The 17,475-nt window shown below is 39.2% G+C and overlaps 1 protein-coding gene across 2 annotated transcripts in view; it reads left to right on the top strand.

Moving 5' to 3' along the window:
* WWC2 (WW and C2 domain containing 2) overlaps positions 1-17,475 on the top strand; it is a 166,409-nt gene that overhangs the window by 101,507 nt on the left and 47,427 nt on the right. For both annotated transcript variants that reach the window (XM_027122583.1, XM_027122584.1), the window contains one exon: positions 13,582-13,661. In XM_027122583.1, the coding sequence (XP_026978384.1) occupies positions 13,582-13,661 (80 nt within the window). The remainder of the gene's footprint in view (positions 1-13,581; positions 13,662-17,475) is intronic.

Raw genomic sequence — 17,475 nt, forward strand, 5'->3', positions numbered from 1 at the left:
AGCACAGGCTCCGGACGCACAGGCTCAGCGGCCATGGCTCACGGGCCCAGCCGCTCCGCGGCATGTGGGATCTTCCCAGACCGGGGCACGAACCCGCGTCCCCCGCATCGGCAGGCGGACTTTCAACCACTGCGCCACCAGGGAAGCACGCAAATGCCTTTTTATAGAAACACTTCCTTAGCACATTGGCCCTTGTGGTCCATGCTCTCTTGTGATGTTTTGAGCTGTGTCATGGTTTGAACATGGCGGGGCAGATCGTTCCCTCTCTCTGTCATTTGAGCACTTCTTGGCCAGGTGGCTCTTCCCCAGCCATTCAGAAGCAGCTGGATAACTTGAGCAGAGTTTCATGGATTTTGATAACCTAGTTTTTCTTGGCTTGCCTATCCTGTAGAATCCCTGCATATACTAGTCCCTTTCACAAAGTAGTGCCGCAGAAATAGTAACTCATGAATTAGCTAACTCTTCATTGCTTTGGTGTCTCAGGGGACCTGCCTGCATTTTTTGTCATAGTAACAACTTTTCAGATGAAGTCAAGCACTGGCCTCATACTTCATTATTTTACTGTAACAATATTAGTAGGTGCTTCATTTGTTTTATTGAATTACAGCAAATGGGTCAAGCATTTGAGAATCAGGTATTTAGGAACATCTGTCTAAAGCATCTGTTTTGTATTATTTTATATTATGGTCATAGGTGTTGGTGATCATTGGGCTGTAGTTTCCTCCTCGGACTAATAGGATAACGGTATTTCCTGGCATCTTATTCCTAGTTATTGAAATGGAGAAATGAATAAATTAATGCCGTTTTAGTAATATATTCATAACTTTTAGAGGTGGGTGTTTAATTTCTTGAGAAAATCTATTTTTTTAGGAAGAGGAATGTAAAAAATTTTACACCAAAATTTATTATTTCATTCGTTCATTATAGATACTTAGGATAAGGAATGGTGTATCTTATACAAACTCAACCTTCAATTCAATTGATATTTTTAAAAATTTATATCCCAGATTACAAATAGGTGAGATGTGGTGAAAATTGGATGTAGAAAATTTTTGCTGAATTTTGATTAAGTTTTTACTCTTGTTTATCAAACTGAAATAAAATGTTGGAAATGTAAAAGTATAAATTTCTTTAGAAATACAAATGTGTTTGAGAAATTTATTGAGCACCGCAGCATATGATCTGATGTAACTTTTAATTTTGTCAAAAAGGAAACAAACGCTCCTCTGGTTAAATTGTTTGCTCTCCACGCCAAATACATGGCTGGTTAGTGGGCATTGCTGTTGATGACAGGGTGCTGTCTTTATTCTCAGATATATTTATCCCCACATTGTTAATATGAATTCACTTTGAATTATTTTTAGCAATGGTGATGGACTTAGAAAAGCCATCCACAATCTCACCTATTTGCAGTCTTGGGCACAGATTTTAAAAGAATGGCAGTTGAATGTAAGGGTTAGTTTGTAACTGTGTAACTGTGAATGGAGTTATTAGCTCATGTGCACATCAAACTATGACACTTCAACCAGTGATGTAACTAACATACAAAAGTCATAGCAGTGTGCTTCAGATGAAAAGAAATATGCCTTCTGAGAATGCAAATTGCTACAAATAAGGATTGTCTCTTGATTAGACATGAGTGATGTCTTTATACTTAACTTACATCCCAAGTTCTTTCAGCTCCAATTTCCTGATCTCAAGGTTTTGAAGGAGATAGAGCAATACTGATTTGCAGTAGCAAACTGTACATCAGAAATGGTTATTCTTTTAAGATATCCAGAAATGAATTTATGTTGTAGTTGGTGTTGGGTTTGAAAATAGTACAACAGTCTTCATGAAGTTTGAATGAAATGAAGAATGATATGACTTGATTCACCTTCACTAAAGAAGCAAGACTGAAAGAGAAAATGGGAGAGAGATACTCTACTTAATGCAAGAACTGGTCTTATCTCTGTTAAGACATGCTAATAACTGGAAACGATTAAATTTCATAGCACGGTAGTGTTTTTTTCAAAAAGCATACTCAGTAGAGTGAAATTATAACAATCACATTTATTGATTTCATACTGTTTTGTTTCTCTCTTTCTTTCTCTCTAACGATTTTGGTCTCCTTTTCTAGCTTTGAAGGGTACCATACTGCAGCCTAAATAATTATATGTCAAAAGAAATTCTTCATCAAAACTGTATTGCTGGGGGAGGAGGTATTTAGTTTCTCCTCACTTGGGTGAACTACTGTCTCAGTCTCTCTGGCCATGACTTCCAGACTTCTCCATCTTCACTCATAAACACCCTCATATCCGTAATGCTCATGGCATTTTACAAAATCAAATGCAATTAACTTCTTCTGTGAGAGAATGTACAGTCTAAGCAGACAGGAACAGGGAATAAGGATTCCTAAAAATCAATTTTAAATGATTCTATGAAGGCTGCAATACTCATTCTCTCATTTTTTTGAAGGACTGTGGGAGTTAAGCTCTGTGGAACTGTGTGAGATAAAGATATTATAATGAACACAACTCAAACCAACACTTCATTATATTTTGATACTTTTCCTTGACATAAACCCAATAAATACATTGACCTAATATGTTCATGTTAAATTTTGAGAGAATCAGCCTCTTGAGGCCACGACAATGAAGTTGTGAGAGGAAAAAAATAGCTATTTATACTACATACATCTCTTACGAAGTTAAACATACACTTAAAATGTTACCCAGCAATCCCACTTGTAGGTATTTCCGCAAGAGAAATGAAAGCATATACTCAAAGACTTGAGTGTAAACATTCACAGGAGCCCTATTCTTACTAGCCCAAACCTGGAAACAGCCTTCAGGCTCACCAGTGGATGAATGGATAAATAAATTGTGGTATATCCATAAAATGCAATCAAAAGGAACAAGCTGCTAATACTCATGACATGGATGAATTTCACAAGCAATATGATAAGTGAAAGAAGCCAGTCATGAAGACTACCTACTGGTGTGCTTCCATGTGTATGAAATGCTTGAAAAGGCATAATTGACAGAAAGCAGGACAGGGGCATGAAGAAATTACCTTATTTATTGGTTCTAATAATTACTCATTTAAATCTTTTCCCCCCACATAGAAAACGATCACTTATTCACTTTTATTGCTGTTATAATTTATTATAAACTATTTATAATGAAATTCACCAAATTTAAAAGTACAATATGATGAGTTTAGACAAATATATATTTTTTTGAAGTTGATTTCAGTCACCCTCTTTTCTCTGTATGTAACTATTCATAAAAACCAGGTTGTTTATAGAGGTCTTCATCTGACTTTTGTATCTTGTATCTTTTATAAAAAAAATTATTGGCCCGTATAAATTGCTAATTAGATGTAGAGATTATGAGATCTAGGTTTTTTTTTTTTTCTTAGTGGGGAGTAGAATTCATCATGGTTGGTATTACATTATCTCCCTCAGGCATACAATGTCCCATTTTTCTTTTTTATTATAGTAGTAGTCATTCATGATCATCATCTAGGTCATTTCATTAAGGATTACAAAATGATGATAGTCTAATTATATTATTCCTTATTTATTTATTTGTTGGGATACTTCTATAAAGTGAAATTCCACACTGCCCAACTGCTACTTGTTATTTGCTTACCCTCAGCTCATATTGGAAAGATGAATAAATGTTAGATTATTTTCCTTTTAAAAAAAAAAACAAATTTCAAATGATGAGCTATGTCTTAGCATCTGTTAGAGATGACCAACAGAGTTGAGTTTGCTTGTTTAAGTATCACTGTGTGATCACGAATTTAAACATTATTGATATGTCATTGCAATTATTATTCTTATTGAACCTCACATCATCCTGTCTTGTGTGTATAGGAGCCTTTTTATATTGGCTCCTGAGGCCTTTGATCCCAATATTCTGATAGTTTCTTTCTCTTTGGTCTGGAAAGATGTTCTTGATTTTTTTGTATAAGGTCTGGAATCAAACATTTCTCCAAGAAGCTCTGATTCTTTTTTAGTGAGAAGTGGTATTTAGAGACCACAATCTGTATGCATGAGTGTTTATTACAGTTGGGTTGGCAATTGTATATAGGTCTTTATCTTAATATATTTAAAATACTTAAATCTCCAGTAATTACAAAAGTGTGATATTGACACAAAAATGAAAGATCAGTGGAACTGAACATTGAAGAATATGCAGAAACACCTTGTCGAATTTAAAATGTGATAAAAGTGGCACTCCATATCATTAAGGAAAAAATGGATTATTCAATGAATGCTTGGGACATATCTTGACCCATTTTAAAAGAAATGAAAGTGAATCTGTACCTTTTTCCTTTAATTCCAGATGGATCAGCAATTTAAATGTGAGAAGTTCAATCATAAACTCAATTAAATTAGCCATAAGACATTTAAAGCAATAACAGAGCACTAAAACTTGCTTTTCCCTAAGAGAATTTGCCACGCTGGGTGAACGTCACCTTCCATCGTGTTCTTTTCATGGTCTCATGGAGACAAAGCCCAACTGCATAAAATTGGGACCCAAAAGGACCAAACCCTCGGTGTGAGAGGAGCTAGGATTAAACTCCTCCAGCCCTGCCACCCCAACATACCTGCCACTGCCATCACCCACCAGAAAGCAGTAGGAAAAGTGACCTGTTTGGAGAAACAATGAGAAACCATTCTGACCTCTGAACATATCACCACCTGACACACCTTATATGGGTTTGCAGGCTGAGTTCACACTTACCTGGAAGGTCTGAGAAACTGCAAGCTAAACACTTACTTCGAGCTGTGGCAGGTCTAGAAAGTGGCAGGTGGCTGCGCTGCCAGTTGCCTGGAAGTGCATATCCTCTCCGGAGAAACGCACCTGCACCTGTGTCTTCCACAGGTAGAGCTCTAAGGGTACAAACTCATAGCCCAAAATCACAAATTTACACAGAAACAAGGTCACATCAGTAAGAACCACAGAAAAAAACAGACAATAGAATCAGGTCTTCAAATGCTTCAGATTTTGTTGATTTTAGATACAGAATGTAAAATATGGGTGTTTAATATGTCAAGAAATAAAAAAGGAATTGAAAATATGAGTAAGAAAGATACTATGACTATGAAATGACCAAGGATATATGGGAAAAGAACTAAGTAGAACTTCTGTAAATTAATCATATAATGGTTAAAATTCAAAGCTGCCAGAGGAAAAAAGATTATTTGCAAAGGTCTGACAGTTAGCGCGATACTCCTGACTATTCCATAGTGATGATGAAAGGAAAATGATAGTGTAATACTTTCAGTGCTCTAAGAGAAAATAACCATCAACCAGAATTTTATACACAGGAAAACATCTTTCATGCATATGAATGAGATAAACATGTTTTCAGACAAAATTTGAAAGTAACTAATGGCACCAGAAGTTCTTCACCATTGGAAATACTAAAGAAAGCAGGAAAAGAGAGAAGAGAATAGAAAAGGCAAGCCAATGAAAAGTTTAATGTAAGATGGGTAAATTAAACCCAAATAATTAGAAATAAGTGTAATTGGATTAAATGTTCTAGTTTAAAAGACAAAGATTTACAGACTGGTTTTGGAAAGAAAAATCTACCTATATGATGCTTATAAGAGACACCAGAAACAAAGATACAGAAGAGTTAAAAATAAAAGGATGGGTAAAAAAGATGCAACAATCAAATTCTAGTCAGAATAAAGCCAGTATTGGGACTTCCCTGGTGGTCCATTGGGTAGGACTCCGTGCTCCCAATGCAGGGGGCCCGGGTTCGATCCCTGGTCAGGGAACTAGATCCCGCATGCATGCTGCAACTAAGAGTCCACGGGCTGCAACTAAAGGTCCCGCATGCCGCAACGAAGATCCCATGTGCCACAGCTATGACCTGGCGCAGCCAAAATAAATTAAAAAAAAAAAAAAAAGAATAAAGCTAATATAGCTTTGTTAATTTTGGAATAGGTAGATTATAAGGCAAAATGCTTCACTAAGAAGAAAAAAGAGGGCAATGAATGTGTTAAAATATGAGCCCCCAAGTATAATTGAGCACAGTTACAACAACACCATGTTGAGTAAATGAAGCTAGACATAAAACAATACATACTGTATGATTCCATTTATATAAAGTTCAACAAAGACAAAACCACTTATAGGGTCGGAAGTCAGGATAGTGGTTACTTTGGGGAGAAAGAAAGGGTTAGTAATTTGGTGGGGCACAGGAATGGCTTCTGGGACTTCTTGAACTTTTGACCTTCCCATGGGTGTTTTACCATTCATTTATTGAATGGTCTACTTGAGATTTTCTTTTTTCTTTTTTGTAGGTATGTTATACTCCTAAGTTTAAAAAACTTAGAGGCTACTTAATTTGGAGGAGAACCATACACTTCTAAATAATAATGGGTGCTCTTTGATAAAATTAGTGAGTAAAACGTTGAGAAAAGGGATGTTTGTGTAGCCTCACAGTATCTCCCCACAAATATGTATTACTTAACGCTGGTGATTTTTAACACGTCCACTAATCTTTGATACTCCTCTCTTCTTGAGTATGGACTGGCCTGGTGATTATCTTCTAACAAGTAGAGTTTGGAAAGGGAAAAACAGTAAACTTAAAGTGAAGAAATCTAGGGATTTGCTACCATAACTAAGTGATTAAGTTTAACATCACCAGTGATGTCAGGTTGACAGCATGTACCCCGATATCATTCAATGAGAAGGACACATCACCTCTGTCATATTCTTCCTCCCAATCTATAACCTCAGTCTGATTATGAGAAAGCATCTAGCAAACCCAAGGTACACTTCATGAAACATCTAACCTATTCAAAAGCGAACAGGTCATTAAAGATGAGAAAAGACTGAGGAAGTGTCACAAATTGGAGGAGTCTAGGGAGACATGACAAGTAAAGACAACATGGTCGGATCCTGGGGGATCCAAGTAAAGTCTGTAGTTTAGCTAATACTGTTAGTAGTGTCAGAAGAGAATTGGAGAAAAGTTTTAGCCTTGCATGCATATACTAGAAAATAAGAAAGTCTTAAAATTAATGAGCAGTGAATTCCATCTAAGAACAACAGAATAAATCTGAAGACAGTTGATGAAGGGAAATAAAATTAAGGGAAGATATTATTTAAATAATAAACATGGCTATAATAGAGGAGATCAACAAAAGCATAATTTAGTTCTTTGAAAGAATAATAGAATTGACAGGTGTCTGTCAGGATTGATAAGAGAGAAAAGAAACAAGTAAAAATATACAAGGAATGAAGAGATAAAACTCTAGATGCTTAAGAAATAACAGGACATTTTGAGTAAATTTATACTCTTACATTTTCATTTTGAGATGAGATGAATAAGTTATTACTAAGATATCGTTGACCAAAAATGACTCCAGATGAAAGAAAGAATCTGACCAGCCCTGTTACTATCAGTGAAATTCCAGATACACCCTGAAGATTAGGCTAATACAACCAAATTCTGACAAGATAATATGAGGGAAAAAATAAGCCAGCCATATTCATAAGCTTAGATACAAAAATCCTAAGCAAAATATTGGTAAACCAGATGCAGGAACATTCAAAAATAGTCAGGACCAAGTTGGGTTTATCCTAGATATGTACAGTCTAGGATTTGGAAATGAATTATTCACTACACTAACAGAGTAAACAGAAATCATTAATCATTCCAGTTGATACAGAGAAAGCATTCTGATAAATTCAGCTTCTAGTCATGGTTTGTTTTTTTAAAAAATCAATCTAACTAAAAATAATTGCTGTATAACAGGGCATGAGAGATGAAGAAGGAGAGCTGGCTGTAGTTTTGTATAGAGTATTTAGGGTAAGTCCCACTGAGAAGGTGACATTTGAGCAGACGCTAGACAGAGGTGGTGAAGTTAGGTGAGGAAGAGCTGGTGTAAAGGTCCAGATGTTAGAGAAGGTCTGGGATCTTCAAAGAACAGTAAGAAGTCAAATGTGGCCCCAATATATGGAGAGAGAAAGTGAGAGCAGTAAGAGAGGAGGTGAGAGAGGTAACCTAGACAATGAGATGAAGACAGAATTCATAGGCCTTGGGGACCACTGTAGACTTCGGATGTTAATCTGAAATAGGAAGCCATTTGACCAGGTGTTTATCATTTGTATTAATTTTTTTTTTTGCTAGTTTAAGTGATATATAATGATACCATGATTTTCAATTTTGTCTTTGTTAAGAGGTGATTTTTTTTTTTTTGGTGACATTCTACCTTTTCTATTTCTGTTTGCCAATTTATTTTTTGAATTTAACAGCTTTTTGAGAATTAATTCCCATACCACACAGTTCACCTGTTTAAAATGTACACTTCCGTGGGTTTTAGTATATTTATTGTTGTATCCCATCATCACAATCTAGTTTTAGAACATTTTTGTGTCCCCTGAAGGGAACCCTGTACTCCATTAGCTGTCACTGCCCATTCTGCACAACCATATCCTCTATCTCCAAAGCCCAAGCAACCACTATCTATTGTCTTCCTCTCTAGATTTGCCTATTCTGTTATACATTTTGTATAAATGGAATCATACAATATGTGGTCTTTTGTGAGCTTCTTTCACTTGGCATACTGCTTTCAGGGTCCGTCCATGTTGTAGCATGTGTCAGTACTTCATTTCTTTTCATTGCTAAATAATATTCCATTGTACAGATACATCACATTTCATTTATTCATTCACCAGTTGGTGGGTATTTGGGTTGTTTCCACTTTTGAGTGATGATAAATAGAACCACTACAAACATTCCTGCACAGGTGGTTATGTGGATATAAGTTCTCATGTCTCTTGGGTTTATGCCTAGGAGCGGAATTTCTGGGTTATGTGGCAACTTATTGGTTTATTTAGCAGAAAGAGATCTAGAGTTGACCTTCCATATTTTTATCTATTATTTGTATCTCAAGGTAGTATATTTCAAAAATGTTTCATATTTTTCTCAGTAGGTTTTGTTTTTTCCTTTTCACTGTTGTTAAACAGAAGTTTGGGATTTTTAAACATATATTCAATCATCTCGTTTCTGATGACAGAATCCATTTATTAGTCATCACAAATGGTCCTAACAGCATCTGGGATTCTGCTTCCCGCTATTCTTTAGTAATGTCAAACATGTTTTTATTATTAATCCTCTGATGATCTGGAGCTGATTTCTCCTTTTCTTTAAAGGTGACTTGAGAGAGGAGGCGGGTGGTGAGGATTTTTAGTGAGGTGGAAGCAGTGGTGATGAGGAAGATTTCCAGAAGAGCAAGATGACAGCTGCCCTTTGTCGGCTTTGCTTAGGGAGCTCCTGGCAAGACGACGGAGGGAGTGGTGAGAAGGGACAGTAGTCGTCAGTAAAGTGTCACTGTGATCATTGTAACTTTAATGTTGCAAGGGTCACTTTTAGGGCAGATTTCTGAACCCTGCCTGTCTTGTGATCTTCCCAAGGTCCACACGTTCTGGAATTTACTTTTCCTTCATTGCCATCTCGTTTCTCCTTCTTTTAAAAGAAAACTTATTACACACTAGGATTGTAAGAGATGGTAAGAGGCTGTATGATTTCCAGTCGTGCTTATCACATTGAATCACTCTCTTTCTGGATTTCAGAACTAACTTTAAAGTCAATTCAAAACGTCAGTTGCTTTGGTGTAGTGGGTATAAAAGGCAGGGAATGTGCAAAAGTCATGGGTCTCTCTGCCTCCGATTTGGGACTCTCGGGTTTGAGATTTGAGCCGTAGACATAGGTCTGGAAAATTAGATGGTTGGATCCAACTGCAGAGAGTTCACCGCGTATTGATATAAGGCAAAAACAGGCTCTAGGGCTTGTGAGGCTCTTCACATATTCAGCTTGGGTGGGATAGAAGAATACTGACATGGGACTTCCCTGGTGGCGCAGTGGTTGAGAGTCCGCCTGCCAATGCAGGGGACACGGGTTCGTGCCCCGGTCCGGGAGGATCCCACATGCCACGGAGCGGCTGGGCCCGTGAGCCACGGCCGCGGAGAGGCCACAACAGTGAGAGGCCCGCGTACCGAAAAGAAAAAAAAAAAAAAAAAAAGAATACTGACCTTTCTAAGGTAGAATAAGGGCCATAGGGTTTATTTAGGTCATTCTGCTACAGTTCTAGTTTGTCTTTGATCTTATATATATTATCATGCCATTAATAAGTAAAACTTTTACAACTGTAGTTTTAAAACATTCTCCTGGGTTCTAGACCGCTCTCTGCTGCTTAGTAGCAGGGTAACCTTCAGCAGATTACTTACTTATTCTCTTTAGGTCTGAGATTCCTCACCTGTAAAATAAGAATTGAAACTGTATCCATCTACTGGAGTAGTTGTGAGGGTTGGAAGCACAGTGCCTGGAATACCTGAAGTGCTTTTGGCATTTTAGCTCTCACTATTGTCTCCAAGTAGAGTCCACATTGTGTTAAACGTGAAAATCAGCATTAGCATAACCCTTAGCTGGGATCTAAGGACACTTGTTTTCATGTTCTGTGTCCTACATTTGAAAGTGGGTTGGAGAATGAGAGTAGAAACAGTGATCCTGCAATAGCTAACGATGCCCAATGGTTCTCTGAGAAGAAAGGGTGTTGAACAGTTAAGACCAAACTCTTAAAACCAGAAACAATCGGAAATAATGTTGGGTTGGAAATAGCAGTATCTGTTTTCACTTATCATTATAATAGAATCAAACTTTTTCATCCTTAACAAAATAAAATGCACATTGATATTTGGCAGCTGGAAATCATTCAGGTAATCCACTCAGAAGACTCCCCCAAATGAAAGCAGTGGCTTTCAGCCAACTGTAGGTAAAGTACATAATGTGGAAGAAAACACGGGTGTTAGCCTCCTTTACCATTGTCGCCCAACATACAATAAAATCTCACATCACTTAAGCAGAGAAGAGTCTGAATTGTCAAAAGTTAAATTTACAATGATCATTTTTGAAAGAAAGTAAATGGGTGTGTCATCGCAGCCCAAATGATTTTAAGTGGAGTGCCATTTTATGACCATGAGATACGCTAATTGTTTTAATTCAGCTGTTCCAAGAGGGCTTGATAGTACCATTGTTTTGGGGTTTTTTTGTCAACTGTGTTTTCAAAGGTAGAGACAGGTTTCAGCCCAGTTACTATTGATTTTTGGATTGCTGTTGTTATTTTTAAATAAAAATGTTAGTCTTTTTGGTGAAAAGCTTTTGAGAGTGCTGTCAGAAGTAGAATTACATGTGGAATGAGCTGTCGGTTACTGATGGCTCCTGACATGATGATAGTCTGATACTAAAACTGCAATGTCTTTACTGGACACTGTGAGTGAGCTTGTTGCTATGCATGAATATTAAAGTACCTTCAAGATCCTTCTCTCTGAGGGCAGCCCTCCTCCCCTGGCCTAAGTAGTCCTCTCCTCCTTTGGGTTCCAGTAACATTGTTTGTACCTCTCTTTTAGTTAGGAATTGGGCCTTGCAACACAATTCTTTCTATTTCCTTCTCCCTAATAAAATGTAAGTGCCTTAGGGCACAAACTGTTAAGCCTTCAGATTAACTTAACAGATAAATTATTGAACATTACTGTATCAAAAATATTGTGCCTCACGGTCTACAAATGTGTCACAACAGCCCTTGTCTTTGTCGTTTGGTTCCTCATAGGGCCTTGTCCCCCCGGTTACTTTTTTCCCGTCTGTTCCACAATGCTCTCTGTTTTCCTCTGACTTCTCTGGCCTCTGCTTCGCAGTGTACTTTGTCTCTTTCTCTCGTTGACCTGTGAGCGATGCAGATGCCCAAGGTGTTCCTGAGCTGCCTTCCCTCCTCCGTACACACTCTCTAGTTGATCTCGTTTATCCTCGTGCATTTAGAACAGCATCCTTATGTCAGTGACTCTTTATTTTATATCTCTAGCCTGGACACTTCAAGTCCACATATTCCACTTGCCTTGAAGTGCCATAGGTGTCAGAAAAATAAATGTCTCACAGAAACCCTTTATCTCCCCCCCCAGGAAATCACCTTCACATACCCAGGATTTCGGAAGTGATCTTTGACACATCTTCTCCCTCACCCTCCACATTGAGTCCGTCACCAAGTCCTGTTGATTCTACCTCTAAAATGGATTTTTCCTATAGCACGGCCCGCACGCCAGGCAGGATGGCCCCTTTGGGCCCCTCTGGTCCAAGCACCATGAAGTCTCCACAGTGATCTTTTAGAAGCATGAAGCAGCTCATGCCTTACAATCCCTCCTTGATTCTCATCGTTCTTAGGAGGAGATCTAGAAATCCTCAGCATGGCTTCAGGTTCTACGTAATCAGGCCTCCTTTTGCATTCTCACCTCATTCCACACGCCACCTCTGTAATCCAGCAGTGACAGCATTCTTTAAATCCCAGAGACTTGCTGAGTTTCCCCTCCCACAGTTTAGGGTTTGTCCACAGGCTCTACCCTGTGGGGACCCCTTCTATCAGTGAAGCCCACGAACCCTCGCATCTCCTCAACCCCTCAGGCTAAATTAGGTCCCGTCCCCCTTTTAGATCGTGAAGTAGACTGTGCTTTTCTTTTATATCACCTATGGCAGTTGGAAAGATTTATTTCGTTGGACAATTATTTGCTCCATACCAGGCCTCCTCGTTGTCCTGTAAGACACATAAGGGCAGTAGGTCTGTTTCATTCACACTTTCAGACCCAGGACTTGACACATTGCGCAGAATCAATAGGTGTTTGTGGAATGGGTAGAATAAATAGGAAGTAAAAGTGCAAAACACAGGGAAATACTATACAACAGGATGTGCTTAAAACTTAAGGCTATAACTCACTATATGGAAATAAGTTTCTGACACCCATGAGAATACCTTCAGTTTGTGACTGAACCAGGCTTGTGCCATTTTCCTGACCTGCCAAACCTTAGTATTCTTATTACCAAAGATAACAGGAAGAGAACAACTTGTATCAGTTTGACAACAAGTATTTATTGATCCCCTGCTGTACACCTGGTTTTATTTTACAAGCTTGGGGTACAGCTGGGTGATGCTTCTTACTTTCCCATGGGGGACGGACAGGAAACAAGGACAATTTCAGCTCTTGGAAAATGCTGCGAACTAAACAAAACAGCCCAATGGCCTGGGTGCAGTGGCCAGAGAAGTGCTGTTTGCAAAGGTAACGTGGAGCTGAGGCTGAGTGACAGGGAGTCAGCTAGTGAAGAGCTGAGGGAAGGGCCTTTTAGCCGGGGGAACAGCACATGCCGAAGCCCTGAGGCTGGAACAGTCTGGCCTGTTTGGGGAACAGAGGGGTGGCCAGGGGTCCTGGAGAGTCAGGAAGGAAGGGCAAGCGCAGAGTCCGAGAGACCCTGGCTGACCATCCTGCCTTTCCCCGTAGTGGCTGTTTATCACAGAGCGCGGACGATCGCGATATCCGGCTCATAGCAATGTTGCTACGTCCGATGATGAGAGGAAACTTGAGTAGTAATGCACATCGCTGATAATCTGCCTTCCATAGAACTTATGTCCAGGAGAAACTAGTCGAGTCAATGTCAAACTAGTGGCTGTGTTTATGTGTTTAATGGTTTACTAATAGATTACCTTTTTAAACTGTGTTGCTGATTCATATTTACATTGATTTCTCACAAAAGGTTAAAAAGCTGAAGCGAGAACTGTCACAGATGAAGCAAGAATTGCTCTATAAAGAACAAGGCTTTGCAACCTTGAAACAGTGAGTATGAAAATACTGAAATTGACTCTCGAATAATCCAAAGCCCCTGAACCGATACAAAGGAAAAAGAAGTATAGATTACATAAGAGTTTTCTCAAAGAGAAGTAGAATACGAAGTGCAAAGCTCTGCACCAAAAAAAAAAAGCAAAAATCTTGGGAAAATCTGTACACTTGAATAGGTGTGAAATGTTCACTAATCTTTGGCGATCCAAGGAAACCAAAGTGAGAAACTTAGCTTCGTCTCTGGGCCTGCCAGCCTGCTCTCAGTTTGAGGCAGAGCCAGGAGATCGAGCCCAGGAAGGGCCTCCCCCTTCTCTCCGGAGGCTCGGCTCTGTAAGCCTGCGCCCGCCGAGCCCCGGGCTCGGGGCCTGTCCGCCTCTGGCAGCCCCAGGGGGACCTAATGCTGTCTGATCTCAGGGGGCAAGTCGGGGGTGTCTGCAGAGGGGCTGAGTGAGTGCCTCGGCTCCCGTGTTCCCTCTGCCCTTTCCTGCTCCATGCTGAAGTCTGCTGGACCCTGGCTCCAGCTCGAGCTGAGTCAAGTGAGAATGGAGATAACGGAAGGTAGCAGGATCTGGAAATCCCTGCCCCATTCCCAGCCCCTGGAAGCCACTGCTCTTCTGCTGACGAGGCCCAGACTAACTGAACCCCAGCAGGCACGCCGAGACCTTCCAGCTCCTGCAGTGCCCACCCCAGGGTCTCCGATGCAGGGAAGCAGCGATGGTTCATCCAGCACACAACCCCAGGGAGGGTTGAAGACATCATCCCTTGAAAGGCATCCAGCTGCTTTTCCCTTCCCTCCTCCTTGCTGCCCGGTTCAGTGCCCCCCGTAGCAATGCAGGATTCATAGGGGCTTCCCTGATCGGCGGGTCTCATGTTCTTCCTTGTCTCCCTTAGCAGTATCCAAGGCAGCAAGGCGTTACCCCGTTAAAGATCCCACGTGTTCGCTGGCCAGGCCACATAAGCTGATTGTTCTGTGTGTTTGGTTGACGAGTTATATTTTGGGACCCCAGTCACTCCTCTTGACCACCAGCCACATGACTTTCATCTCAGACATTTGGTTTATTGGATCAGTTTTATTTTTGACACTCACCTCACGTGATCATGACCATGATATTCTTTCAGATGCTCCCATCCTGGTGGTTCTCTAACCTGACTGCATATTGGAATAATCTGAGGAGCTCTTAAAAATCCCTGTGTCTTGTCTCCAGCCCAAGTCAGATTCTGTGAGACCCCCATGTGGTTCTCAGGTCCAGCCCTGTTCAGAGAACCTCAGCTGGTTGCAGAGCGCCCCGAAAAACTCAACAGACCTGGAATCACCTAAATGTATTATTTAGTTAGTTGTACATCAGCATAACGGAGGGCTTTGTGGTGGGAGAACCACGAAGCGTTTAGCCACACGTTGCATACTTTTAAGGCACATGAAATTATAGCTCATTCACCACTGGGATTAAAGGTTAGCCAAACTTGCTGTTTTTGTTATATTGATGTAACAATGCTGTATTGTTTCAAAGCAGTTTGCTTGCAAGCAATTTTTATAGGAATCCAAGGCATGTTTAAGAATCTGTCAATAACATTCCACAAGAAAACAATAGACATTTGTTGTAGAAATTCAGGCTTTCTCTTGCAGTGATTCTAATCCGCTGAACCAAGAGCAGAAAGATAGGATATCTAACATCAGATTCCTCTCGTAGATCAAAATAAAGCTATAGACAAAATAAAGCTGTTTTCATCCAGTTGTTCAACACCGTACTACTAGAAGATTGAATAATAATTGATTGAACCCAGAGACCATACTTTTCAAGAAACTGCATTCCTGGTACTATAAGGGGACTTTTTACTTGGGTTACGACAAAATATATTTCAGGGAAAGATTTATACAGAATCCCACTGCAGGATTCTGTAACTTTTCACTTATTCACAATAAAATGGAAAAAGTTTGTGGAATCTGGAATTAGGATGTAATTTAAACCCCGGTTTTTATTTTACTTGATGCAATAGTTTATGCTGGATGAATGAATGTAGTTTTATTCTTTACGTTATTCATTTCAGACTGTGGTCCCAAAGTTGACTTTGGCCTAAGCGATAGTGTAGCTTATGTGTAGGTGGATGCCAGGAAGAGAAGCATATTTCCGCTTTGCCACCTCCAGTGTTCACTCAAAACTGGAAAATGGAAAGTGCTGAAACACCCAGCAAGCCAAGAGTATATACAGAATCTATGAAAGTTTGGCTCAGGGGGTACACATTTTCCAGGGAAGGCATGCAAATGGTAAGATATAGGGAAAAAATTAACTATAGGGTACCCAGAAACCAAAAACAATGTTTCTTTAATTTTTAAGGGATGAAAGTAAAATTGTATTTCTCAAGAACAAAAAGCACAGTACGTACTTCGTTTTAAAAAAAAAAAGTCAGCAACTTATGCTGATACTTTATTTTATGGTCAGTTAGGGTCAAAAGAGAGAAAAAGGGGGAGATGAAAAGTGGAGGAGAAAAAGGAAAAACGTGGAGGTAGAGGGCAAAAGCAATAGTTAAAGTAAAGTAGAAATGTTCGGAAAAAGGGAAAGAAAGACCAAAAGGGGTTCCCTGGCGAATGCTGCATGGAGGTGGTTCTTGTCGTATTTAACATTTGATTGAGCAGTGGCTGTCCGAGAAATTCTCATCTATTTTTAAAGCTCTCTGACATTTAAATTAGCAGTCTTGAAGTAGCCCTGCTTTTATTTTTCAATATTAAAGTTTATTTCTGAAAACTACTCACTGGCTTTTATTTTCAAATGTCAAAGTTGATTTCTGAATTAAAGATTTGTTTTACTATTAAATTCTGAAGGTTTTATACAAATCGGAAGAAATTACTTGGGCTTTAGAAACTGCCTTTGACAGTTTGAGATACCTATATTACTAGCTGTTTCATGAAATCTCACAGATTCTTTTTCTTATTAAAATAAGCTTTTTGCCTCAACTAAGTGAGTAGATACACACTTAAGGGTGTCAGCAATTTCATTGATAAAGCCCTCCTGAAATAAATATAATCAACCAATATTCAAACTACTTCTGGGGTTCTTATCAAATATTCTAAATGTAATAGTCATAAGAGCCCCAGGCCTAAGTCTTTCATGTTGAGGACAGTTGTGCTACTTAGCTAAGTGTTTATGCAATTTAGAAGCTAAATTTGCATAGACTTTCTGGTCTCAGTTTCTTTTTTTGGAAGAAACATGACTAGGTAATCTCTAGGGTCCCTTCCCATCACAAATACTCTGTGTATGTGTGTGCACGCGCACGCATATATGTTTAATTCAGTGACTTCATTGGTTATACTTTTTTATAGAATGACCTTATGATAAAATTAATTTTATTCTCTTGGGTTCTTTAAGACTTTAATTATTTGTTCAGCATCGTAAAATATTTTCTAAAATGGTACTTGTTATCTACAAGTACCATTTTAGTTATCAAGTTATCTACAAACTGTACTTGTTTGGGTAAACTTTGGAAGAGTGAATAAGATAATAATTGTGTTAGTTTCTTTTTACTTTTCACACTATGCCCTTCACGTTGAAATAAATACAAATTATTAAGTGTTTTAAACCAAATTAGGTCAGAGCCAGTTTTCTGTGATTTAGTAGGTGCCATAACTATGGAGAGTCTGTGGATAAGACAAGGATATGTCTGAGAACGCATGTAATAGCGTTGTTGGCTGATGGGCAGAGATGTGGCATGTGTCCCTGAAGGGAAGCCCAGGCTCTTTCCTAATGAGTCCCAGGCAGCATAGGTGGTGGGGAGAACCAGGAGAGTGATGGTGAAGAAAATGTTGAACCGTTTTTTT

The sequence above is a fragment of the Aethalodelphis obliquidens genome, unplaced genomic scaffold (assembly GCF_003676395.1).
Source record: "Aethalodelphis obliquidens isolate GAN/ISIS:26980383/991018 unplaced genomic scaffold, ASM367639v1 scaffold25, whole genome shotgun sequence".
Taxonomy (NCBI): Eukaryota; Metazoa; Chordata; class Mammalia; order Artiodactyla; family Delphinidae; genus Aethalodelphis; species Aethalodelphis obliquidens.